Here is a 26,888-nt window from a genome sequence, read left to right on the forward strand (position 1 = left end):
TAAAACTTATCATTTTCATGCAAATAGTGAAAACTTACCAAAAAACCTAAAAATGTGACCTAAACTTCCATATCTCACAAGTGGTAAAACCTAAGAACAAATCATAGCAGTCAATCCTCTAGAGAATTTTCACAGCTACAACATTTTTTTAAGCCCCATTTAGATAGGATTTGCGGTTTCTAAGCAAAATCGCTAAAACCTAAAATAAACCTAAAAACGTGAACATTGACCGCGTTTTATTTAAAAATCCATCCAGTGACAATTTCTTGTTTTTGGATTTTCTCATCTATGAACATTGCTGTATCCGAATCCGCAAAAACTTCCCAGGTGTAAGCGATTTTCATTTAAAGTTAGTTAAGGCGCACCGTGCATAACATTGTCTTATAAGAAGGTGATACATTGTCCCGATTTAAACTTCTATATCTCAAAAATCTACGAAAATATCATAAAGGTCAATATTGTACAGAATTTTCACAGCTTCGCCAATCTCATTTCGATAGAACTTGCGGTTTCCAAGCAAAATCTTGAAAACCTACAAAAATTCTAAAAAAAAAACTTTGATCGCGATTTATTTAAAAAGCACTCAGGCTATTATTTTTTTTTTTATTTTTTTCATCTATGAACATTGTAGTTTCAGAATCTGAAAAAACTTCCCAGGTGTAAGCTTCTTTCATTTAAAGTTGGTTCAAGAGCACCGTGTTTCTTTTTCACCATCTCAAGTGCTTCCTGTCAGCAACTGTAGAACCTTGTTTCTAGTTCTGATCTTATCGCAAATAGCTATGGCTGGCGCGGACGACTTAAACATGCTATCGAACGTTACACCAAATATTTTGGGTTAGTTTGTGTTCGGAATCAGGATACCGTCGAACAATAAGTTCAGCCGTCCATGTGGTGAACAGTGTGACAGTTGAATTACACATTGCAACACTCAAAATGCAAACAACTTCTAGTATGCATATTTTGAAAGTACATATTGAGACTACAAAACCCCTGTCGGTTTGTCCTGTCGGATCCAGATCGGATTTTATGGCCTCATCTAAATCGGGCTAAAACTACAGTTGTTTGCATTTATCGCATTTACATAATTGCTGAAATTCTGATCAGATCAGCTAATCTATTGGGAGTTGAACCAAGTAATCTTTGCAAAAATCTTCCAAATAAAGTTCTCAGAATATCTTCAGAACATTCTGAAACTCTAAAATGTTTACTTCATCTTGTTTCAGCGGTATTTTGCATCATATCCTTTACATCACGTATTTTAAACAAAGTTCACACCAACAGTTTATTTTCGCATTTCGGATTTCACCACATTATTGACATATTTATTAAATCGCCGTTGAAAAATATACTGAAAACAATGTGATAGAAGCATTTGACAACAATGGTATGTTTTGAGGAGTTTTGTATTACATTCCACCGAATATTTTTTCGAAAGAAAACATCAAGAAAAGATTAACGGTTTTGGAGATATGGTGCTAAATGTGTACAAATTATGGAAATTTTCGATATTTTATAAAATTTGAGGCAATAAATGTAGTTTTTCGAGTTCATTATTTTTCCAAATATTTTATTCTTGCCCTTATCTCCAAAATTGCTTCAGAGGTCAGATGAAGATTCACACAGGTGTTAGAGATATAGCCCAGAATTGCCTAAAAAAGTCAATATTACTTTCAAAAAATCCTCGACTCAAATTGTTTGCACAAGATTACCTTAAAAATATTGCACAGTGTTATTGGCGGATATTTTCGTATTCCTCTGATGAAAGAATTGTACTATGTCAGCCATGTAGATATTTAACCTATCACATATGTCTTCGACGATGGGACCCGATGCCATCCGCATACATTACGATCTATAAGCCATCTGGAAGATATGGAATTTCAGAAAGGTAAAGACTGTTAAACATTTCTGGAGATATCACCCCGCCTTGGAAAATACCATGTTTCACTCCACGGGTCTTCGACTTCTTGTTTCTAAATTCTACAAATGGCTTGCGTCCAGCCACAAATATAGTTGATTATCCAACGTTTCAAACACGGCTGGGGAAGTCTTTTCTATATCCACCAACAGCTTTGGATGGTTGATGGTTCCGCCGTTCTGGTTCAGTCATCTACTGTTATGTGTGCATATGGCGTGTAATGCTGTTGTAGTACTATGGACTTTCCGGAATACATGTTGATGTTAGGCAACTAGGGAGCAATGAATCGTTTCATTCTCACAACCAAAACAAAAACACAAACTTTTCAATGTAAAAAGATGAAAACCGTACGATTGCTGAAATGTAACTTCGGCTATGCTTTGCCGAGCTGTTTCATTCACCACCGAAACAAGAAGTATTTTTGGGAAACGTTTGCCGTACTTATTGTGACACACTCAGACACACGCACATGTGATTGCTTAACAACCCTATAAGTTAGCATCAGCATATCACAGTGAATTTTATCAACCACCAAACGTTTTTGATTTATTCACATGTGTTTAGTACTATTCCGTTTTCTATCTGCTCTTGTCGAGTTGAGTACTTTTCGCTTTTCGTTTTGTTCGCATTCACGAATGTAAACAAAACAAAACTAAACAGCGAGCTAGGCCAACGTGGGTTATGTTTCGTTTTGTATTGTTCCTATGGAAAATACGAAACGAAACGATTGGAAATGTTATTTAAAGTATTTTTACGTACGCTGCTAGGGAGTCCTCTAGAATCTTTGCTCCTGGTGACAGAAGGAAATTGGCCTATACGATTTACTTCTGCTGGTATTATCTGGCTTCAGTAACGGACCACCCTGCCAACTCTCCAGGCTTCTGATACACATGGGTTGTTAAGGATAGATTAAAGACACTTGTAAAATACTCAACTCCGGTTTCATCCAGTTTAAGCATTGCCACTGAGATTCCGTGTGAGACCCACGCTCTTGATGATTTCGCGTTTCGTTTGACGTATGCAACATTGCCCATCGTAAATTGTGGTGGTTCCTCCTCGGCTGGGAAGGCTCCTCCACGGCGTAGCACACCCCTCTTCTCCTCGGGGTGTTCTAGAAACAGCCGTTTAAAAACCAGGCGTTGGAGGTAACTGCCGTTCTATCATCCTTCATTCCCACATACGAGTGTGATTCAAGAGTTGCGCACCATTTACTTAATCCTGTACTAATGTTGAATTTCAGTCAGGTGGCCTAGCCACTTTTTCGCTCATGTACGCCTACTAGCCAGCTGACTTCACGAGTAGTTTCTCCAACTCGTGGGTCTTTAGGGTTCGTACGACGAAGCTCATCCGACTCATTTGCAAGTTCCGTCGTTTTGGTTGAGCAGTTTTGTGACCACTGGGAACGTCAAATGTCAAATTACAGATATTAGCCCATCTTCGAACTTGACCTGCCACTTTTCTTGGACTTTGTTTCCTGCATACTGATTGGAGGAAACTTATTTTTAAAAATTCAAGTACCTTTTCACTGTCCTTCCGTTAAGAAATTTCCACAAAACTCCCACTTACGCTATCACTTCTTCATGTTCTTTCTCATATTCCTTAGCTATTATCTGTTTAATACGATCCAATTGTTAGTGTATTATGTGGGTGGGTGTGCATGGCTGTCAGTATTGGGCATGATATTGTTGAAATGGTCGGTCTATGACAATCCGCAATCCCTCTTGTGCGGGTAGTTTACTATTTCCCCAGTGAGCTGGTGTGATAACAATGTTAGTATACGTTTGTGTGTTTGTGGTTATTTTATCACAATATTTACCACAATTTCTATATGTACCTCATACCTCACGGGAAGACACGTTTCTTATGGATTAGATTACAGCTACGGGGTAATGATTTTATTTTATGATGAATGATGATTAAATAGAACAGAATAAAATAGAAAAGATAGTTGACAGCGAGAGCGTATTGTGTACAATATCTCAGGTTGGTTTATACCTTCAACTTGAGATGCTGATGGAATACTTTGGTGGGTATGTCCTTAAACTATGCGACGGTGTGGTCATAATAGAGGTTACGCTGGAGTTGTTTGATTTAAGCTCGTTATTTTTGTTGTTGGAGGTTTTTTGCTTTTGTATGCTATTAAGTAAGCACTTTGATGTAAAGGAGAGTTGGTAGTTTAGCTATTTGTTTATAATGATCCTTGAAGTGTGCGTGTTTTGAAAAGCATCACCATCATCATGAGTAACACCTGCCATGCACAAATAGAAAAAAAGAAGAAAATTTCTTGCGGGGGCAGAGGGGAGTTTGTAAGAACTATTACTAATTTTCAACTACACCTTTGGAAAAGCTGTGAATTTTTTGCTGATTATCTATCTTTATTTTTTGTTGTTTTTTTCTTTTCTCTATCTGCAGGTGGTGTTTTCCTTATGCTGGGTTACAGTGCTGCCGATGAAGCTCTATTACGACCCCACACCAATTTAGGTGTTCAGGATGCTGTCAGAGCTCTACAGCAATATGTTAGCTCTTACATTGATAATCAGGTGAGTTATGAGTTTTGATGATTAATGCTTTGCAAAAAATGGGACACCGTGGAGGAAAGATAATCAATTATTTGCTTGTTTTAATTAAAGCAAGGATCCGTTTAGGTGTGCAAAATTGATAATGCGATTTATTTAATATCCCTTTCTGTTTTTTATTCTTTTCAAAAATGCAGACTCAGTGCACTTTAACGCTTTTCAATATGACTGAAGAAAATATCATAATAGCTGCTCGTTTGCCTCATGATGCAAAATTGAAACCAATGGAATTGCTGAAAAAGGAAAAGGTAAGCAGAATTTTTGGAAAATTTACTTTTATTTATATTTTAATAATGACGAATAAATCGCTGGTAGAGCGCTTTCTCTCTTAAACGGTCTATGGTAGAACCCTTTCTTTCCGAAAGGACCTATTTAAGAACTCTTTCTTTCAGAAATGGTCTAGTGAGGCATCCTTTCCTTTAGAAAGTGTGCACAAAAAGGACCCTTTCTTTAAGAAACGGTCTGTAGGAGCAACCCTTCATCCAGAAAGGTGTACTAAACCACCGATTTATTCAGAAAGGGTGTACCGAAGAACCCTTTCATTCAAGAAGGGCGTACTGAAGCACCGTTTCATTCAGAAAGGGTGTACCGAAGAACCCTTTCATTCAAGAAGGGCGTACTGAAGCACCGTTTCATTCAGAAAGGGTGTATTGAAGAACCCGTTCATTTTAAAAGGGTGCACCGAAGCACACTTTCATTCAGAAAGGGTGTACTGAAGCACCCTTTCATTTAGAAAGGGTGTACTGAAACACCCTTTCATTCAGAAAGGGTGTACTTTTATTAAGAAAGGGTGAACTTTTATTCAGAAAGGGTGTACTGGAGCACCCTTTCATTCAGAAAGGGTGTACTGAACCACCCTTTCATTCAGAAAGGGTGTACTGAACCACCCTTTCATTCAGAAAGGGTGTACTGAATCACACTTTCACACAGAAAGGTTGTACTGAAGCACCCTTTCATACAGGAAGGGTGTACCAAAGCACTCTTTCATACAGAAAGGGTGTACCAAAGCACCCTTTTATTTAGAAAGGGTGTACTGATGTCCCCTTTCATACAGAAAGGGTATATTGAAAGGGTATTCATTCAGAAAGGGTGTACTGAAGCACCCTTTTATTTAGAAAGGGTGTACTGAATCACCCTTTCACACAGAAAGGTTGCACAGAAGCACCCTTTCATTCAGAAAGGGTGTACTGAACCACCCTTTCATTCAGAAAGGGTGTACTGAATCACCCTTCCCTTCAGAAAGGTTGCACTGAAGCATCCTTTCATTCAGAAAGGGTGTATTTAAGAACACTTGTATTCAGAAAGGGTGTACTGAACCACCCTTTCATTCAGAAAGTGTGTACTGAACCACCCTTTCATTCAGAAAGGGTGTACTTTTATTAAGAAAGGGTGAACTTTTATTCAGAAAGGGTGTACTGAAGCACCCTTTCATTCAGAAAGGGTGTACTGAACCACCCTTTCATTCAGAAAGGGTGTACTGAAGCACCCTTTCATTCAGAAAGGGTGTACTGAAGCACCCTTTCATACAGAAAAGGTGTACCAAAGCACCCTTTTATTTAGAAAGGGTGTACTGAAGTCCCCTTTCATACAGAAAGGGTATATTGAAAGGGTATTCATTCAGAAAGGGTGTACTGAACCACCCTTTCATTCAGAAAGGGTGTACTGAATCACCCTTTCACACAGAAAGGTTGTACTGAAGCACCCTTTCATACAGAAAGGGTGTACCAAAGCACCCTTTCATACAGAAAGGGTGTACTGAAGCACCCTTTCATTCAGAAAGGGTGTACTGAACCACCCTTTCATTCAGAAAGGGTGTACTGAATCACCCTTCCCTTCAGAAAGGTTGCACTGAAGCATCCTTTCATTCAGAAAGGGTGTATTTAAGAACACTTTCATTCAGAAAGGGTGTACTGAAGGACCCTTTCATTCAGAAAGGGTGTACTTAAGCACCCTTTCATTAAGGAATTGTGTGCATACTTAAACACAGTTTCATTCAGGAAAGATGAACTGAAGCACCCTTTCATTCAGAATGGGTGTACTGAAGCATCCTTTCATTCAGAATGGGTGTACTGAATCACCCTTTCCCTTTCATTTAGAAAGTTTGCACTGAATCACCCTTTCACACAGAAAGGTTGTACTGAAGCACCCTTTCACACATAAAGGGTGTACCAAAGCACCCTTTCATACAGAAAGGGTGTACCAAAGCACCCTTTCATTTAGAAAGGGTGTACTGAAGTCCCCTTTCATACAGAAAGGGTATATTGAAAGGGTATTCATTCAGAAAGGGTGTACTGAAGCACCCTTTTATTTAGAAAGGGTGTACTGAAGTCCCCTTTCATTCAGAAAGGGTGTGCTGAAGCACCTTTTTATTCAGAAAGGGTATACTGAAGCACCCTTTCATTCAGAAAGGGTGTACTGAAGCACAATTTCATTCAGAAAGGGTGTTCTGAAGCACCTTTTTATTCAGAAAGGGTATACTGAAGCACCCTTTCATTCAGGAAGGGTGAACTGTAGCATCCTTCCGTTCAGAAAGGGTGTTTATAAGGATACTTTTTTCAGAAAGGGTCTATAGATGGATACATTCTTTCAGAAAGGGTCTATAGTAGGATACTTTCCTTCAGAAAAGGTCTACAGAAGGATAGTTTTTTCCAGAAAGGGTCTTTCAGAAAGAGTGTATAGAAAGATATTTTCTTTTAGAAAGATCTACAGAAGCGCCCTTTCTTTCAGATAGAGTCTATTGAAGCACTCTTTCTTCCCTAGAGGGTCTTTAGAAGCACCCTTTTTTCCCGATAGCGTTCTTAGGAAAACATTTCTTTCCGAAAGGCTATTTTTTTCAAAATGTATCTGAAGAAGAACGATTTCTTTCAGAAAGGGTCTATAGAAGATACATTTCTTTCCCAAAAAAGTCTTTAGAAGCACCCTTTCTTCCCGAAGGGAAGAAATAGTCTTTAGAAGCACTCTTTCTTTCCGAAACAGTCTTTATCAGAACAGGTCTTTGGAATCACCTTTTCTTTCCGAAAGGGTCTTTAGAATCACCCTTTCTTTTCGAAAGTGTGTTTAGAAGCACTCCGTATTTCCGAATGGCTCTTTAAAAGTAGCCTTTCTCTACAGAAGGGTCTTTAGAAATACCCTTTCTTTATTATACCCTATACCACAATGTGGAAAAGGGTATTATAAGTTTGTTTTGGTAAGAATTCATATAACACCGCGAAATATTCGTCGGAGACCCCCAATGTGGTATACCAATCTTCATATCTCGACGAGATAAAGCGATTTTGAGATGTGTGACTGTCCGTCCGTCCGTCCGTCCGTCTGTCCATTATAAATTGTAAACACGCTCCAGGCCGCAATTATGGACCAATCGTCACGAAATTTTGTATGGAGGTCGGGTTCAGGCCAGAATAGATCCCTATTCTTTTTGGTGATAATCGAGAAATATTTAGCGGGTGAAATGGACCAAAAACAAAATTTTTATCCGATTTTGTAGCGGCTCTGTATGTCGCAATTATAGTCCGATCGCCTCGAAATTTTAAATAATGTAAGATTATATGACAAAGAAGAAGCTTGCAATTTGAGATGGTAATCGAATGATGTTTAGAGGGTTAAATGGACCACAACTTTTGTGTGAAAATTGTGAAAATTTTTAATATACCGGTAATATCTTTATTCCTGGACCACGCATTCCGCCCACATAAATAATATTTGGAAGGACAACTCTTGCCCTTTCAACTAATGCCAATTATGTTGATTTATGTGGTCAGATAACAGAGTTACAGCCTAATATATCCAGTGTTTTGCTTGTAATGTAATCAAAAGCATACTAGAGGTCGCAATTATAGATCAATAGTCACGAAATTTTGCATGAGGTAGGGGTTTAAGTGGAAGAAGATGCCTACAAGTTTTGATGATGATCTGATATTATTTAGCGGGTGCAAAGGACCATTACTTTTGTATGCTAAATAAAAACATTTTATTTTTGGTCCATATTTGAATCCCTGGAGGCCATATACCGGCAAAGTCGCCTATATATGAAAAATTAACTACCGATCTTTCCTCTGATGAAAATTGCAATAATATGTGTGCTTGGTAACGGACCTACTACCTAAGATATAATGAGTTTTGTGAAGAAAACCACATCTTCCTCCCATGCTACAAATTGTCTCTATCATGACAGACAAATTTCCAGTTCTTACAAATTGCGTGGAACCCTATCATATTACCTGTCCAATTGTCAAAATTTAAAGATGTAGCAGAAATTGCTAAACAACGCCAATTTTCAAATTTAAGGATATCTCTTAAAATGTACAGTATATAATTGTTCCACAAACGTCCCAGTTGGAACAAGGGACCCTTCTCTCATATCAATGAGAGCACCCCAATTAAAATCAGCTCAATGATATGTAAACAGCGGAATTTTATGCAACACATATTTTTGTAAAATTTGCATATTTTTGGCTTCTAATTAAATTCCAATCGAAATATATCACATATACAAAAATATGCGAAATGTATAAATTATGCATATGCAAATATTATTTTTGCATATGGAAAATTTCTGTATTTCACATATTTACATATATTTCAATAATATCTTCTTAAATGTTTCTGTTTACATTTTTCTGTTTGAAATTCACTTCAGACAAGTCAATAAAATAGAGAAATCTGTAACCAGAGCTACAATCTTCAAAATGTCGAAAATGGGGAGCTTTCGTTGTATGGGAGCTATATGAACGCCTAGACCTATACCGACAAATTTCAGATGGAAAGTTTAATACCCCCAATGAAGACTTAATACCAAATTTTAGCCAATTCGGAGGGATATTGAGACCATAACCTTCAAATACAGAAAATCGGTAGGTTCTGGTTATGGGAGCTATATGAAGACGTGGTCATATAACGACAAATTTCAGGTGGAAAGTTTTTTACCTCCAACGAAGACTGAATACAAAATGCCAGCCATTTCAGTTTGATATTGAGGCCACAACCTTCAAAATACCGGATATCGGGAGGTACGGTTCTATGGGAGCTATGTATATGAAGACCTGGACCTATACCGATAAATTTCAGGTCGAAAATTGTGATGAACGAATACTTAATGCAAACTTTCAGCCAATTCGATGGGATATTTAGGACACAAAGTCTTGCATATGGTTTAGCAAATATGTCAAAATATGCAAAAAATTAGGTCCAGACTAAATGTCCGATCAAAAATTACTTATTGGTGCCACCATGGTACAATTGTTTGCATACCCGCCTTGCAAGCTGAAGGTCGGGCGTTCGATTCCCGGCCAGCAAACATAAAATTTCCAACGATGGCAAAATACCCCTCATTAAAGTTGGAGACATTTACTGAGTATTTCAACCATGTACAACTTCTTTACAGGTGGTGTTTTAAGACATGCCTTTCGGACCCAGCGATAAACAGTAGGCCCCATACTATTGCTGTAATATGAATCGTGGTGCACGCCCTGTCCCTTCTGTGATGTTTGTGAAACAATTATTATATTGTTATTTAAACTTAATATGATAAGGGTGCAGACTCCAACAATTTATTTCTTACAATGAGCTTATTTGTCCAAAAGAAACTTTGATTTGCTGAAAGCTAACTCGCTGGGTAGTGGTGTAGGGTATCGTATGGTCGGCCCTGTCCGACTATAGCCTTTGCTTACTTGTTTTTATTTAATTTAAATTATGTATTTTTACCCTAATAGCTGAAATTAAAAATAAACAACAAATTTATTTATTTATTTCTTTGTTACTTCCAGGATGAATGTACCTCGGTTCTGCGCACCATAAGTCATCACATCAATTCCGAACATCATGAATTGCAATCCCACCGACTTTTAAGCATTTTCAAAATGGCTGAAGTTGAAGTAGTTTGGCCCGAAAGCAGTGCTGCCACAAGTAGTCTTCGTTCCACAACATCCACTTATAGCTCAAGTTTAACGCTATTAATAATGATGATGTCGTCGTTAATGGCCACTACGGCCATGACAGTTTTATTGACATCACAACAGGTCAATAGTTTGCAACACGTGAGTAAACGACATTTGGCGTTAGTGTTGACATGACATTAAACAAATTACATAATTAGATGGTAATTAGGTCTATAAATATACATACAAACACACACACTCATACATACATATGCATTATGTTCAAGTATATACATTTATACATACGCCTATATGAGAATATACTTAATTATACTTATACACATATTGTAACATTATTATTAACTATTGTTTATATTATTATTAATAATAAAAAAGGAAAAAAATTAAAACACTAAATATGTACAGGAGAAACCATTATAGCTACAAAAGTAAAACTAATATACATACCTACTTATAGTCAGTCATAAAACCTATAAGGCTAATGGGAATATAAGAAAATAGAACTAAAACGAATGGAATATTTTATAAAGTGTACAGTGTTAGATATGTATGTATATCCCTCCATTCCTACAACCTAATCCTTTAATAATGTGTTTTGGCCATATGTAACCAATATAATAAGGTAATTCATTTGAATTATTATATTTCGATTAACATACATTATTTGGTATAATAAAAGGTTTGACAATTTTCGATAACCATACATTATTTGATAACGACTTGAGTTTAATGTTTGGTTTTAGATATAATTTACAGCATTTATTATTTGGTTCATTTATTTTCTGTTTGTTCTTTATTGACTCTAAAACTGCTGAGCAGATTTTCTTGAAAGTACATATCGCAAAACATCTTAACCAAAAGTGAACATAGAAAAGGAAAAACCATTTTAATTCTGAATGGTGGAAGTAATAAAAATTTCGGCCCTGCCGAAGTGAACGATTTTTTTATTTGTTTGTATATTTGAATCTCGTATGACCTTTTCCAGAAATATGTTAAAAAGGTCACACAATAGACTTTACATTGTCTGAAACTTCGTCTGGTATTGATTATTTCTTGTCAGTTAATAATATTCTGCATAATACCAAACTCGGGTATGGCTTGGCACACCTTTGACCTTAAAATCGCATTGATATGACTCAATTATTCCATTGACCGTAGCCGTTCACACAATGCACCCGACCGCACTTAATATGAGATGGGTAGGAGACTTATGTCTCTGTAGTTGGCACAAACCGTCTTGTGCACAGGACATAGCGCACTGAGGTTCCAATCTTTGGGTATGCATTCCTCCAGCCAAATTTTGCTAATCAACTGATGCATACTTCTTATCAGCATTTCGACAACGTCCTTAAACGCTTTGACTGGCAGCCTGACAGTCTGACAGCTCCCGCTGCCTTATTATCTTCTTCAGCCGATACATTGCTGTATTGACCGCACTTTCGCTAAATGGTAAACACTCAATGTCGTCGTTTGGGATTGGTTCTGTGGTATCTTCATGGCCGTCCATATTTGATTCTCAGTATGCGATCTGTATCAGTTACCAGGTTCCCTTCACCATCTTTGCAGGAGAATGTGCCTGTACCGTACCCTTCAGTTTTATACTCTGATAAAATTTTCGGACTTCATTCTGATTCCTGAACATCTCGAGTATCCCATGCTCAATTTTTTTGCTCGTTTTTCTTTCACCTGGAAATACGCTTCTCCTCTCTCCACTTCTTCCGATATTTTAGCTTGGCGCTTCAAGTTGCTACTGACTGCTGGGTTGCTCTGTATGCCTTATGGCTGTCCAGTAGCATTTCGAATGGATTAACCTATTTGATGTCCAAACTTAGTTTAAGTTCGAAGATGGGCAATAACGGTGCACTCCATCGGGTGCCTCCCCCACAAAAGTTAATTATATCCTACACCACCTTGTGGTAAGGGGTATTATGTCTTTGTGCATTAGTTTGTAATATGCAAAAGGAAACGAGATAGACCCATAGTTCCTTTTAGGGATATACATAGAATCACTTTCTGAGTCGATTTACGCATGTCCGCCTGTCTGTCCGTCTGACCGTCTGTCCATGTATTTATGTAAACAAAGTACATGTCGCATTTATTGTCCGATTCGCATGAAAATTGGGGAAGATAGTTTTTTTTGGCCAAAGGACGAACGCTATCTATTTTGGTAAAAATCGGTTCAGATTTGGATATAGACCCCATATATATCTTCGCCCGATTTAAGGCATTTGGTGCACGAAACACGCTATTTATGTCCGATTTCAAGGAAATTTGGAATGTGCGACGGAATTTAGTCTAGAAATAAGTGTGCCAAATTATATAGAAATCGGTTCAGATTTGGATATAGCCCCCATATAAATTTTCGCCCGATTTAAGGAATTTGGTGCACGAAACACGTTAAATTTGTCCGATTTCAATGAAATTTGGGATGTGTGACGATGGTTAGTCTAGAAATAACTGTGGCTAATCATATAGAAATCGGTTCAGATTTGGATATAGCTCCCATATATATTTTCGACCGATTTGAGGTATTTGATGCACGAAACACGCTACATATGTCCAATTTTGGTGAAATTTGGACTATGTGACGGAATTTGGCCCGACTTTGATCCTTTCCTTACTGGTTTTTTTTTCTCAAAAATTATGCGCACGATAACTTTCGAAGGGACTAACCGATTCGGTCCATACTTTGCACATCGTTATATTTCTACCAGACATGCATAATGTTTGAATAAGGACTATATCGGATCGGATAAACCAATTCGCTCCAAAATTTTGTAGACGTAATATTTTGCGCAAACTTAAATCAAGTTCTAAGATGGGCTATAGGTTCACTCCTATGGTTACCTCCCCCACAACAGTTTAAACTTTTCGCTTAAATTGTACGCACGATAACTCTCGAATGCAGTAACCGATGTGGTCCATACTTTGTACATTGTGATATTTTTACGAGACATAAATCAGGTTATAATATGGACTATATATGTCAACTCCTTCGGGCATCTTTCACACAAAATTTCGAAGAAGTGCAGGACCTCCTCACGAATCGTTTTGATTTATCTTGCAACAGGTTGCACTCAAGGCCCCTATTACGATGCTAAATTTTTTTTGAGTTGCAAGTCCATACTTCTTGTGTAACGAACCCCAACAAGTGTCGAACCAATTTCTTCGAATATTTCTACGAATATTAGACAAATTTCGAAGTTGGTGCTTATATGTAATCTTCTACCAGTACCTTCCCCACAAAAGTTTGAAAATATTCCCTAAAATCTCATAAACGGAGCAACCAATTTGGTCCAAAATTTGGATCTCGATATATTGTGTCCAAACTTAGTTTATGCTCAAAAGTGGGTCCTATCGGTCCACTGCTTGGGGTACCACCCACGCAAATCACACAAATGTTAAACATTTTGCTTTAATTGCAGATAAGGGTTTGTTCGAGGATCTTTTGGAAATTTTTACCCAAGGTACTCCTAGTGTCCCTGTTTACAGCGATAATATATTTCTCGTGGGAAAGTCCATATTTCCTGATATAATGGCGCGATGTCCATCGGGAGGAAAGTCTCCCAAAATAAGACCACTTCCAAAATGGACTATTTCCGTCAATGCCTTTAGGTACTTCCCTGCAAAACTTTTGAGCTTTAATCCAAATTCATATTTTTGGCGGCAAGTTTTTTTTTTGAGAACCTCCTAAATACATAATTTTTTTGGGAAGGAAGTGTTTCAATTAACACAGGCTGAGGGTATATCTTTGTCGGCAAAGCCGACTGATAATTTTTTACTGGTTTTCATAGTTAGTTGCTTCTACTGACACCACGTTATACCCAAGGTTTTAAAGTTCAACATGTGTTGAATAGTTGATAGATTCTGAACATTGTCATTATAAAGGCGATCAGACAGTCACTCTATGATAAATTTAGCGTTAATTTGAAATTAACGAGAAATCAAGTTAAGCCGTTTAGATTTGCAAATTAAAGCCGACCAAAAACATATCTCGGCAAGTTTCATAATCTACGTCACTCGTTTTTATAAAGTGGGAGATATTTTGATTCACATTAAAACATTTGGTTTCCACCTAAAGATTTACATTCGCTCCCTTTTTAAAATTGCCTCCTGAGTCTGAGTGCACCCTGATTCATATTAGCTCAACGAAATGGACCTACAGTTTATCACCGAGTCCGAACGGCGTGTCCCAAGACACCACTTGTAGAGAAGTTGTACATGGCTGAAATACTCAGGAAATGTTGCCAACATTACTGAGGGGTATTTTGCCACCGTTGAAAATTTGATTTTGCCTAGCCGGGGAACGAACCCACGACCTTCCGCGTGCAAGGCGGGTGTGTATACCATTGCACCACGGTGCCAATCCTCCTGAGCCTATAAAAGCAATTATTTTCCGGCAAGTCTTGCTTTCAAAACAAAAAATGTCAATTATGAAAAATATAAAAAATTGCCTCTACGAGCAATTTTCTTCCACTTCTATTCCCCTACAAACAGAGACTTGCCGCAAGTAATTTTGCCTTATGTAGATTGTGATCTATATCATTATAAAGGCGATCAGAACCCTAGGTCACTCTATGATAAATTTAGCGTTAATTTGAAATTAACGAGAAATCAAGATAAGACGTTTAGATTTGCAAATTAAAGCCGACTAAAAACATTTCTCGGTAAGTTTCATAATCTACGTCACTCGTTTTTATAGAGTGGGAGATATTTTGATTCACATTAAAATATTTGGTTTCGCACCAAAGATTTACATTGCCTCCTGAGTCTGAGTGCAGCCCTATTCATATTAGTTCAACGATATGGGATCTACAGTTTATCGCCGAGTCCGAACGGCGTGTCCCAAGACATCACTTGTAGAGAAGTTGTACATGGCTGAAATACTCAGGAAATGTTGCCAACATTACTGAGGGGTATTTTGCCACCGTTGAAAATTTGATGTTGCCTAGCCAGGAACGAACCCACGACCTTCCGCGTGCAAGGCGGGTGTGTATACCATTGCACCACGGTGCCAACCCTCCTGAGCCTATAAAAAATGTCAATTATGAAAAATATAAAAAATTGCCTCTACGAGCAATTTTCTTCCACTTCTATTCCTCTGCAAACAGAGACTTGCCGCAAGTAATTTTGCCTTATGTAGGTTGTGATCTATATCAAGAATTAATAAAAATTAATATTTTTTACAAAATTAAAATTCTGCGATTAAATTTGGAAATATTCAAATGACTTTGTGTATGTATATATAGCCCGATGATTGATTTTGATGGTGCAAGGTATTTGTTTTATCCTGGCCAATTCGTCTCAACAATGTCTAAGAGGCGCTGGGGTAATAATTGTACTTTTGATTCCAAATAAAAACATTGTTCAACCTATGCTACAATTATCAATTACTACGGGATAATGATGTTCTAGATACCTAAATAACATTCATTTCTTTTCAACACTTACACTGGTATATTTCAATTGCGTTCATTAATTAAAAAAGAAGCATTTCTAAGCTGACTTTTCTTCAGATTTCTCTGTGGTTAACATAGAAAAAAATATGACCTGAAATTACATACCTATTTGACTAACAAACTAGAGTGTGAATGGATAACATGCATGTAGTACTTCATAAGGATAGGCGACATATTTACTAAAAATTAAATACATGCTACAACAACAACACACAGATGACATAAAAGTACTTGTGATATGTACACATATGTATGTATATATGTATGTAATGTACAAAAAATATATATCACATAGAATGTAACCGCACACTTATTTTGCCTCATTTTAAATAGTTTAATGACGACCACAACATATGTATTTAATGACAAAAAATACACAAAAATATCACTGTTTCCCATCATCTACATACATAAACATACGTACATAAATACATAGCCATTTGTATGTAAGAATATGTTATATTGAAATCGTTTGTGGCAACGCACAAAAACAAATTGTAATGCGTTTTGCATGAATGGGAAAAATATTGTGTGAAAATTTACATCACAAAAAAGGGAAATGTTGCACTTTTATAGCCATTATAGGCGACATGGCGACACAGTCTAGTGAGTAAAATTTAATATGTCATTTTGTCAGGGCACAAAACTTTTATTAAGTGTGTGACATGCACTCTACAATATTTATTGTTATTTGGTAATGTGTTCTCATAATCATGACAATTTTGTTGAAAAATTACATTTACATTTCAAGTAAAAAAATATTTATATCTACATATATAATATTCAAAAATACATTACTCATTCTCTTGACGTAGTCTACTTAACATTCGTCTATGTCCAATAATTCGCAATATGTTTCTCCATTTTTATTGGACGTTACGTTAATGCTTTCAACCAACAACTTGGGTATAAAACATTAAATATACAAACCGGAACAACGTTTCACTTATGGACATTAAGTGTGTTAAAAGATAAATTAATAAAGAGAGATAGCGCGAGAGTCAATGGTAGCCATATTTCATTAGTCATGACAAAAAAATTTGTTGCGTTAATGTTAATTGCAATGCAATTATTAAAAAATCACACACACAACAATAATAAGTTTAAACACATTTAAAGCCGAAGGCAAATGATGCGGAAGAAATCTGTTTAAGTTTGTGATTTATTTTCACGAAAATGAAAAGGGTTTTCTTTTTGAGAAATATTTGCTGTAATTATAAAAGCTTTAAATATTTCACTCTAGTTTTTAGTAGCAATTCGATGAAACAATCAACAACAAAAGGTAGAAAGTCAAAATTGCGAAATAATATTAAACAAATAAGAATATTTTAATCATTTTTGTGGTTATGGTCCATGATACCAAACCATTCAAAATTCAAAATCAAAACTCTTAACGGCTTGGAAGATATGCGCCTGGACAAAATGATCCCTTTGATATCGTGACTTGAAGTATTTGGGGCCTATAACCGTGAAAGAACAAGTGATGACTTCTCTTTTATATCTTCTATCACGCTGCGGTGTCAGAACAGGTTTAACTTTTTTCGTGTTGCACAGTGTAACAGAATCATTAATCATTATTCATTTTAATGTATTACAAAATTCCCGCCCTCGTTGTGAAAAGCTTTTCATCCATTTTTATATGTACTCTATTTTCATCCAGAGAATGGTCGCTACAGGGTTTGATATTGCATAAGTATAGATGGGATTCTACCCCGTATTTACCCAAAACTTGGGTAAATACCTGGTAAATTCCCGATAAATACCTTTTTCGGGTGTTTATTTGGGTATTTAAATATTTATTTTGAAATGAAAATTTTGCTTTTCTGTCAGACAGAAAATTAAAAAGAATAAAAAACGGTTTAACCTCGCGGACTATACTTTTTATATGTAAAATCGAGCTTTGGAATTGTATGTGGGAAGAAAATTAATGCAGACCGCAGCAAATATAGCTTTGGCGAAGAGGACCAAAATCTCAAGTTTTTCAGCTGAAATCATAAGTTAAGCCATCAGATATATGAAAAAAATAAGAATATCGGTCCAGCATTTACGTTTTTCCTCAAGAAGGACTTCAGCAAACCGTCCTAAAAGCCCTGATATGTCAAAAATTACTCTGTAACTATATATGAGAGATTTACCAAAAATATGGACCAAAATTGGTAAACTATTAACTAGTCACATTTCCAAAAAAGGTAATTTTATTCATGGTCAGTTAAAATTTGTTAACATATTGCGTTTTCGCGTCCAATTGGATGATTTTAGTTTCTGTAGTTTTTACTCACATATTGGGCAAATACCGGGGTATTTACACATTTGTACCCATTTTAATGAGTATTTACCATTTGGGTATTTACCCATTTCTCATCTCCACGCATAAGTCCGTCTGTCTGCCTGGCTCGCGTACGGTAACTCTAAAACGGATTAACCGATTCGGTCCAAAATTTGGTCCTCGTAATACTTTGTCAAAATTTAGATCAAATTTGAATATGAGTCATATCGATACGCTCCCTCTGGTACCTACCCGACAAAAGTTCAATTTTTTTATAAATTGGTGCGAACGATATCTCCCGGAGGGAGTAACCGATTTGGTCCATACTTTCCAATATTTCTGCAAGACATAAATCATGTTTGAATATGGACTATATCGGTCCACACCTTCGCGTATCTCCCACACAATATTTCGGACAAGAGCAGATTAAGGTCTGGGGCCCAATTCTGTTTCTATGAAAATGTGAAATGAAAACCTTTATAAAGAAGAAAACTGTAAAATGAAAAAAATTATAAAGAACAAATTTTTCATTTCAAATTTTCATAGAACAAGAATCCAGACCCTGCTCTCGAATTGCTTTGATTTTTTGCAACAACTTGATTTCACTGCCGCCATTACGACGGTACATGTTTTTTAAGGGGCAAGTCCATACATCCTAAAAATGGCTCGAAAACTTAAATAAACCCTATGGCCACCATATATAGTGGTTGGTGCACAAGACAACTTTCGAACTAGATACTAGGTTTTTCCAAACTTTGCATATCATAATCTTCTTTATATATAAAACTCAATTGTCGTTTGTTGGTAATTGAATCAGTAGAAAACGGCTGGAGCGATTTGGACAATTTTTTGTGGAAATGTTAGTCATAGTCCAGTTTAGGTTTTTATGCAAAGAAAAATTGGCCACACCCACTTTTCCGCCCACTTTTATAAATATGTTATATCTACGAAACTACTCAACAGATTTTCCTGAAATTTTCAGGGAACGTAGAGTGATGGCCCCCTGTTGAAATGGGCTACCCATTTGGTTAAATTTCGGATCGGGCGGGGTACCTCCCCTATACCCTATTTTTGTAAAAATGCAATATTTGCAACAATTACAAATGTATCGCTTTGAAAATTAATTTCCGAGTCAATGGCGATTGTGTCTCCGACCTTACGTGCTTATTTGGGGCATTAAGACTGGACAACGCCCACTTTTTTAAATATGTTACGAAACTACTGAATCGATTTTCCTGAAACTTTCAGCGAATGTACAGGGTCCCCGATAAAAATAGGCTACATATTTTTTGACTTTCGGATCGGGCGGGTACTTCCCCTATGCCCTATTTTTGTAAAAATGCAATATTTGCAACAAATACGAATGTATCGGTTTCGGAATTTATTTACGAGTCAATGGCGATTGTGTCTCCACCCTTACGTACTTATTTCGGGACTTAAGATCCGACCACGCTCACTTTCTAATTAGGTTATATCTACAAAACTACTGAAGGGATTGTCAAGGAAATCGCGATTTGTCTAAACTTTTAAATCTTTAAAAATAAAAATCAAATGTCGTTCGTTGGTCATGGCATCAGTTGAGAACGGCTGGACCGATTTCGATATTTTTTTATGCAAAGAACATTTACACCCACTTTTTTTCAATTTTAAATTTTTATCATTTCTAGAAAAACTACTGAACCGATTTTCCTGAAATTGCCAGGGAATGTACTAGGATGGCCCCCGCTTAAAATAGGCTACAAATTCAGTTGAATTTCGGAAGGGGCGGGGTACTTCCCCTATACCCTACCTTTTTAAAAATGTTATATTTACAATAATTACGAATGTATCTATTTCGGAAGACCTTACCCACTTTTTTAGGATCCAATGACTTGACCACACCAATTTTTTAAAATATGTTACATCTACAAAACTACTGACCGATTTTCCTGAAAATGTCAGGGAATGTAGGGGCATATTTTCATGAATTTTGAAGGAGGCATATTTGAAAAAAACGCCTTACCTTTATTAATAAAAATCAAATGCTGTCATAACCCAACTTAGATTTTTTGGAAAGAAAAGTTTGCCACGCCCCCCGAAAACAGGTTACATATTTTATTGAATTCCAGAGGGAGCGGGGTACCTCCCATATGTGATATTTTTAAAAAACGTTATATTTGCAAAAATTATGCATGTATCGGATTAAAAATTTACGGATTAATCTACAATCTAGGTACTTCTTTAGGGCGTATAGGCCCGACCACGCCTGTTTTTTTTAATATGTCATAACTCCAATACTACTGAAGGGATTTCCATAAAATTTGCGACAAAAGCTCAATGTTTGTTGTTATGTATATATTATGAATTTCGGAAGAGGTGGGGTACCTTCCCCATGCCTTTCTGTTAAACGCTATATATAAGCCAAATGTATGATTATATCGGTTTCAGCATACATTTTGGTAGGCAATGAAGTCGTGTGCACCCTAGGTACATATTTGGAGCCAAGACACCGGACCAGGCCTACTTTTTTAATATGCTATATCTTGAAAACTGATGACCACGCCCACTCTTTTCAAAACATTATTTTTCCAAAACTACTGAACCTAATATTCAGAAAATGTTCAGGAATGTCCCGTGGTCCAAAATGCCATATATTTGTAGACGAATTTCGGGGCCTATTATTTTATAATCGCTATATTTGCTAAACTTTTGAGTGCATCGGGTTGCAAATTAGTTTTCGAGACAACGGTGGTTGCGCCCCCGATCAAGAAAAACTATATATTTACAAATTTACTTGAATGGTGAGGTTCAACGGTCCATCAGCCATGAAAATCTGAAACATATAAGTCTCAATAAGCGGGAGAATTCGATTTAACCACTTTTTAACCTTTAAAATTAGATCGCTTTAGGACAAAGACAGGGACATGGACGATAATAAATCCTAAAAAGCATAAATTGGCGAAAAAATCCGACAAAGCCCGTAAGAGAAAAGAAAGGTTACAGAAAAAAACTCCTTCTCGGTTTGACAATAGACCGAAGAAGTGAGGTAGAAAATAACTATTTTTTAATTTTCAAGCATAAAGTCCATATAAAGTTGTCATTAAATCTCATTACGACGGCCCAGCAACGCGGACCGGGGTCTGCTAGTATTTCTATAATATTTAGGCAAATCTTAGCCAAGGTTTGAAGATAGTTCTTTTTCGGTCCACTCCTACTCCTACTCCAAAATATTCGCTAAAATGGTACGCCCGCTATCTCTTGAAAAGAGCAACCGATTTGGCCCAAGATTTGGATCTAGTAATATGTTATCCAAACTTAGTTAAATTGCGAAATTGACCATATCGGTCCACTGCTTAGGGTACCACCCTCATAACAGTTTAACAATTTTGTTTATATGCATTTTAAGGTCTGTTCGAGGATCCTTTAGAAATTGTTACCGAAGCAACTTCTTGCGGTTCTGTTTTCATTGATATTATGTTTTTCATGCTCTAAGTTATATGGTGAACGACTGAAGTGAAAAGATATCATTCGCAAAAAATATTTGGAAAAAAGATTTGAGTTGTGTAGCCGCTATTCAGCCTGTCCAGAGATGAAAGTTTTAGGCAAAACTGATACATTTATTATTATTTTTTTTGTGTTTTCTTTGAAAAGGTTTCAGCCACTTTATACAACCGAAATGTCAAGAAGTCAGTATTTATTCTTTATTGAGGGTACAAAATACTGAATACTGAACCCTGAAGAAGGAACTCAAATAGATTCCTCATATAAAGCTCAACCTCAATGAGATCATTGGCAAAGCAAATTTTGGGTTTATATTTATACCCTACACCACTATGTGGTAAGGGGTATTATGTGTTAGTGCATTTTTATGTAACATACAAAAGGAAGCGAGATAGACCCATAGTTCCTTCTAGGGATATACATAGAATCACTTTTTGAGTCGATTTATGCATGTCCGTCCGTCCTTCCGTCCGTTCGCAACGTACAGGTCGCATTTGTTGACCGATTTCGCTGAAAATTGGGGAATACCATTTTTTTAGCCGTCGGAAGATCAAGTTCGAAGATGGGATATATCGGTCCACGTTTTGGTATAGTCCCCATATAACGGTACCCCCGATTTACGGTATTTTGACGTTTTCAGCTACATTTTCAGACCGATTTAACTATAATTTGACATTTAGGGTTCCTAAGTATCAATAAACTTATATAACAAAAGTTGTGGACATAGGTCCACGTTTTGGTATAGCCCCCATATAACGTTACCCCCCAATTTACGGTATTTTGACGTTTTTAGCTACATTTTCAGACCGATTTAGCTATAACTTGACATTTAGGGTTCTTAAGTATCAATAAACTTATATAACAAAAGTTGTGGACATAGGTCCACGTTTTGGTATAGCCCACATATAACGTTACCCCCCAATTTACGGTATTTTGACGTTTTTAGCTACATTTTCAGTCCGATGTAGCTATAATTTAACATTTAGGGTTCCTAAGTGTCAATAAACTTATATAACAAAAGTTGTGGACATAGGTCCCCGTTTTGGTATAGCCCCCATATAACGGTACCCTCCGATTTGCGGTATTTTGACGTTTTTAGCTACATTTTGAGACCGATGTAGCTACAATTTGACATTTAGGGTTCTTAAATGTCAATAAAGTTATATAACAAAAGTTGTGGACATAGGTTCACGTTTCGGTATAGCCCCCATATAATGGTACCCCCCGATTTACGGTATTTTGACAGTTTTAGCTACATTTTCAGACCGATTTAGCTATATTTTGACACTTAGGGTTCTTAAGTGTCAATAAACTTATATAACAAAAGTTGTGGACATAGGTCCCCGTTTTGGTATAGCCCCCATATAACGGTGCCCCCCTATTCACGGTGTTTTGATGTTTTTAGCTACATTTTCAGACCGATATAGCTATAATTTGACATTTAGGGTTCTTAGGTGTCAATAAACTTATATAACAAAAGTTGTGGACATAGGTCCACGTTTTGGTATAGCCCCCATATAACGGTACCCTCCGATTTGCGGTATTTTGACGTTTTTAGCTACATTTTGAGACCGATGTAGCTATAATTTGACATTTAGGGTTCTTAAATGTCAATAAAGTTATATAACATACATTTTCAGACCGATTTAGCTATATTTTGACACTTAGGGTTCTTAAGTGTCAATAAACTTATATAACAAAACTTGTGGACATAGGTCCACGTTTTGATATTGCCCCCATATAACGGTTCGTTTAAGTTCATATTTTCGTATAGCCCAGATACCTCCGAACTACATGTTAATGACATTTGAAGTTCCCACGTTATGTACCGATTTTCGATATTTTGAAGATTCTAGCTAAATTTTTTAACCGAATTAGGACTTATTTGACATTAAAGGCTCCCATCAAAAACTGTCAACATAGGCCCATGTTTTATTATAACCCCAATATAACAGTACCTCCCAATTTCTAGCCCACCAAAAATTGTCAACATACATAGTTAGATATATGCACCATAAAAAAGGGCCTCCCGAATGAAGCATAAATGTACATAAACATTATCTGACATTTTAACGTAAACGCTTAAAGTTGGGGACAGGAATGAAAAGTAATTATTCCATTTTAGTTCAGAATATTTTATGGTGGAGGGTATGAAAAGTTCGGCCCGGCCGAACTTAATGCTTCTTTACTTGTTTTCTTCTGTAAATCTTTGCATAGAACCATTATTTCACTGATTCTGACTATTTTGAGGTCGATTAGTAGCAACATCTCGCGCTTTATAAACGTAACACTTCCTATCCCTCACACAATTCCAGTATTTTTACACACTCTGTAAAACATTTACTACGTTTACTACTTTTTCTACATTTTATACAGATATATAACGTTTTCTACGTTTACTACCTTTTGGTCGTTAAAAGCCAAGAAAATCATCATACCTACCAATTCTGGGTACAGTTGGAAAAATCCGTTTATGTAATTTAAAACAGTTCGATTGTTATCGAAACTATCAAATTTTGACGATATCGATAGTTTTGGAGCTCTCTAAAATGGTTTTTACGAATTTAAGCGCAGATTTTCTTATTCAATAATTGGTAACTGGAACAAAAAGGTTTCAGCAACATTTAGTAATTAAAAAGATACGCCTAATTATTACAAATGTTTCTAAAGTTGACAGATGTATAATGGAAAAAATGTGTTTCAGCAACATTTTGTACAAATTGTCAGGTACAAGGACAGGTCTATTGTTTGTTCAGTTTCCGAAAATTGCTTAGTCTTTTTATACCCTCAGCCTTTAGGCTAGAAAGGGTATATACACTTTCATACGGGCATAATGTGCCTCATCGAAATAATGGTTTTAGACCCCAAGTATGTTTGGACGAAATGTGTTTCAGATAATTTGGAGTTGATTTAGCCATGTCCGTCTGTCTGGCTGGCTGGTGCGCACTATAACTCACGAACGGATGAAACAATTCGGTTCAAATTTTGGCTTTCTAAATTTTTTGTGAAAAGTTAGTTTAAGTTCGAAGATGGGTTATATCGGTCCACTCCTTCCGGTACATCCCCCACAAAAGTTCGAAAATGTTCAGAAAATTTGTGCGTCCGATAACTTTTAAAGGGAGTAACAGATTTTGGTTCATACTTTGCACATCGTGAAACGTATACCAGACTTAGATGAGGTTCCAATATGGACTCAATCGGTCCACTCCTTCGGGTACCTCCCACATAAAATTTCAGAAAAGTTCAGTTTAGGGCCTGCTCTCGAATCGCTTCAATTTTTGTTGTAGCAACTTGTAGTCAGTAGTAGTTTCATCAGGGGCAAGTCTATACTTCCTGGGCAAATAGCCTGAAAGCTGCAAAAAAACCCCTATGACTCCGTGTGTAGTAGTTGGAGCGCAAGATAACTCTCGAACGGATTTGCCGATTCGGTCAAAAATGTGGCCTTCGTAATATTTTGTGGAACCTTAGTTTAAGTTCGAAGATAAGCCATATCGGTCCACTCCTTCAGGTACCTCCCCCACAAAAGTTCAAAAATGTTCGAAAAAATTGTGGTCACGATAACTCTTGAGGGGGGTGACCGATTTGGTCCATACTTTACACATCCTAATATATATACCAGATATAGATCAGGTTTGAATATGGACTATATTTGTCCACTCCTTCGGCTACCTCCCACACAAAAATTCCGATAAGTTCACTTTAAGACCTGCTCTCGAATCACTTTGATTTTTGTTGAAGCAATTTGAATTTTCTGCCTCAATTACGACGGTAAACGTTTTTTCAGAGGCAAGTCCATATTTCTTTAGACAACAGCCCGAAAGGGGTAAAAAATCCCTATGGCACAATATGTAGTGGCTGGAAAGCACGATATTTCCCGAACCGATGAACCAATTGTAATGTTGGCGACATTTCGTGAGTATTCCAGTCATGAAAAACTTATCTGCAAGTGGTGTCTTAGGACACGCCGTTCGGACTCGGCAATAAACAGTAGGTCCCATATCATTGAGCTAATATGAATCGGGGTGCACTCATTGATATGAGAGAAGTCTCCCTTGTCCCGTATGGGATGTTTGTGGAACAATTATATATGTATATTATAGATCAACCAATTGTTAATATTTTGTCCATATTTAGTTTAACTTCTAAAATGGCCCATATAGGTCCTCTTCTAAGGGTACCTCTCCCACAAAAGTTCAAAGTTTCTGCCTAAGTGCAGTTAAGGCTCTGTTCGAAGATTGTTTGTAAATATATACCGATGGTGTTCGTTGTGGTCCTGTTTAGAATGATATTATGTTTTCCATGGACAAGTTCATGCTTCCTGGCATACTCGCGTTTTCCAAGCAAATTCATGAAAACCTAAAAACCATTTAAAATTGCCGAATTGAATCTCGATTTTTTTAAAAAGCGCTACGCCGATTTTTTTGTTTTTTGATTTTTTTCTTTCAGTTTCAGAATCCGCCAAAACTTCCCTGGTGTAAGCACTTTCCATTTAAAGTTGCTTCAAGAGCACCGCAATACCAGTTTTTGTATGTTGAAGCATTTTGCCTAAAAAATTGAAGTCCGTGTACCCGATATCTTGTAATAATTATTACATTTTTACAGTGTTTTATTTAACTTGCTTTGGTGTGTGTTTAGTTCAAATCTGGTAACTCATTTTTAACCCAGTTGCTTACTGAATGATGCCCTTTTACATAAATTTTCACAAGTGCTCAATGAAAATGTTGCTAAACATTACTGAGGAAATTTGTTCAGTAAAATTTAGTACGTAAAAGTACAAACCTAATATTTAATCACTTGCTTATACACAAGACATATGTTTATAGAAGCTCTTAGTATGTTAGACCACTGATTTCACTCCCTTATCTGCAGCTGCAGTTTCCCTCTATGAAAAATAATGAATTGTACCCTAAATTTTTGTTTAATCTGTTGTAGTCTTCAGTGTTGTTATTTACTTTTTATTTTATCTTTTTAGTTTTTTTAGTTTTTTTTCCTATTTACAATTTTAAGATAGTTATTAGATAAGTTTTTTTAAGTCAATTTATAGAAAATATTTGCTTCTTAAGCCCAAGGTTTCATAAGGGAAAATATTTTCTATTTAAACAGGAAAAAATAATATTTTTATAATTAACGAGAAAAGTAAAAAAATAAGAAAATAACAAAACATGTAAAAATATATATAAAATAAATAAATATAAAATATTAAACATAAACATATCACAAATGAACACCTATAATATAAATGTTATAATTTAAATAAGCTATAAATATAATTATTACGTTGTAAATCTTCAT

The 26,888-nt window shown here is 36.4% G+C and overlaps 1 protein-coding gene across 2 annotated transcripts in view; it reads left to right on the plus strand.

Annotated features, from left to right (window-relative positions):
- Gfrl (Glial cell line-derived neurotrophic family receptor-like) overlaps nucleotides 1-26,488 on the plus strand; it is a 618,264-nt gene extending 591,776 nt beyond the window's left edge. For both annotated transcript variants that reach the window (XM_073959142.1, XM_073959143.1), the window contains 3 exons: nucleotides 4,331-4,458; nucleotides 4,632-4,742; nucleotides 10,260-26,488. In XM_073959142.1, coding sequence (XP_073815243.1) covers nucleotides 4,331-4,458; nucleotides 4,632-4,742; nucleotides 10,260-10,565 — 545 coding nt within the window. In that variant the 3' untranslated portion in view covers nucleotides 10,566-26,488. The remainder of the gene's footprint in view (nucleotides 1-4,330; nucleotides 4,459-4,631; nucleotides 4,743-10,259) is intronic.
- The last annotated feature ends 400 nt before the right edge of the window (nucleotides 26,489-26,888 follow it).

Source organism: Musca autumnalis, unplaced genomic scaffold (genome assembly GCF_047663935.1).
Source record: "Musca autumnalis isolate F117 unplaced genomic scaffold, ASM4766393v1 scaffold_1, whole genome shotgun sequence".
NCBI classification, from domain to species: domain Eukaryota; kingdom Metazoa; phylum Arthropoda; class Insecta; order Diptera; family Muscidae; genus Musca; species Musca autumnalis.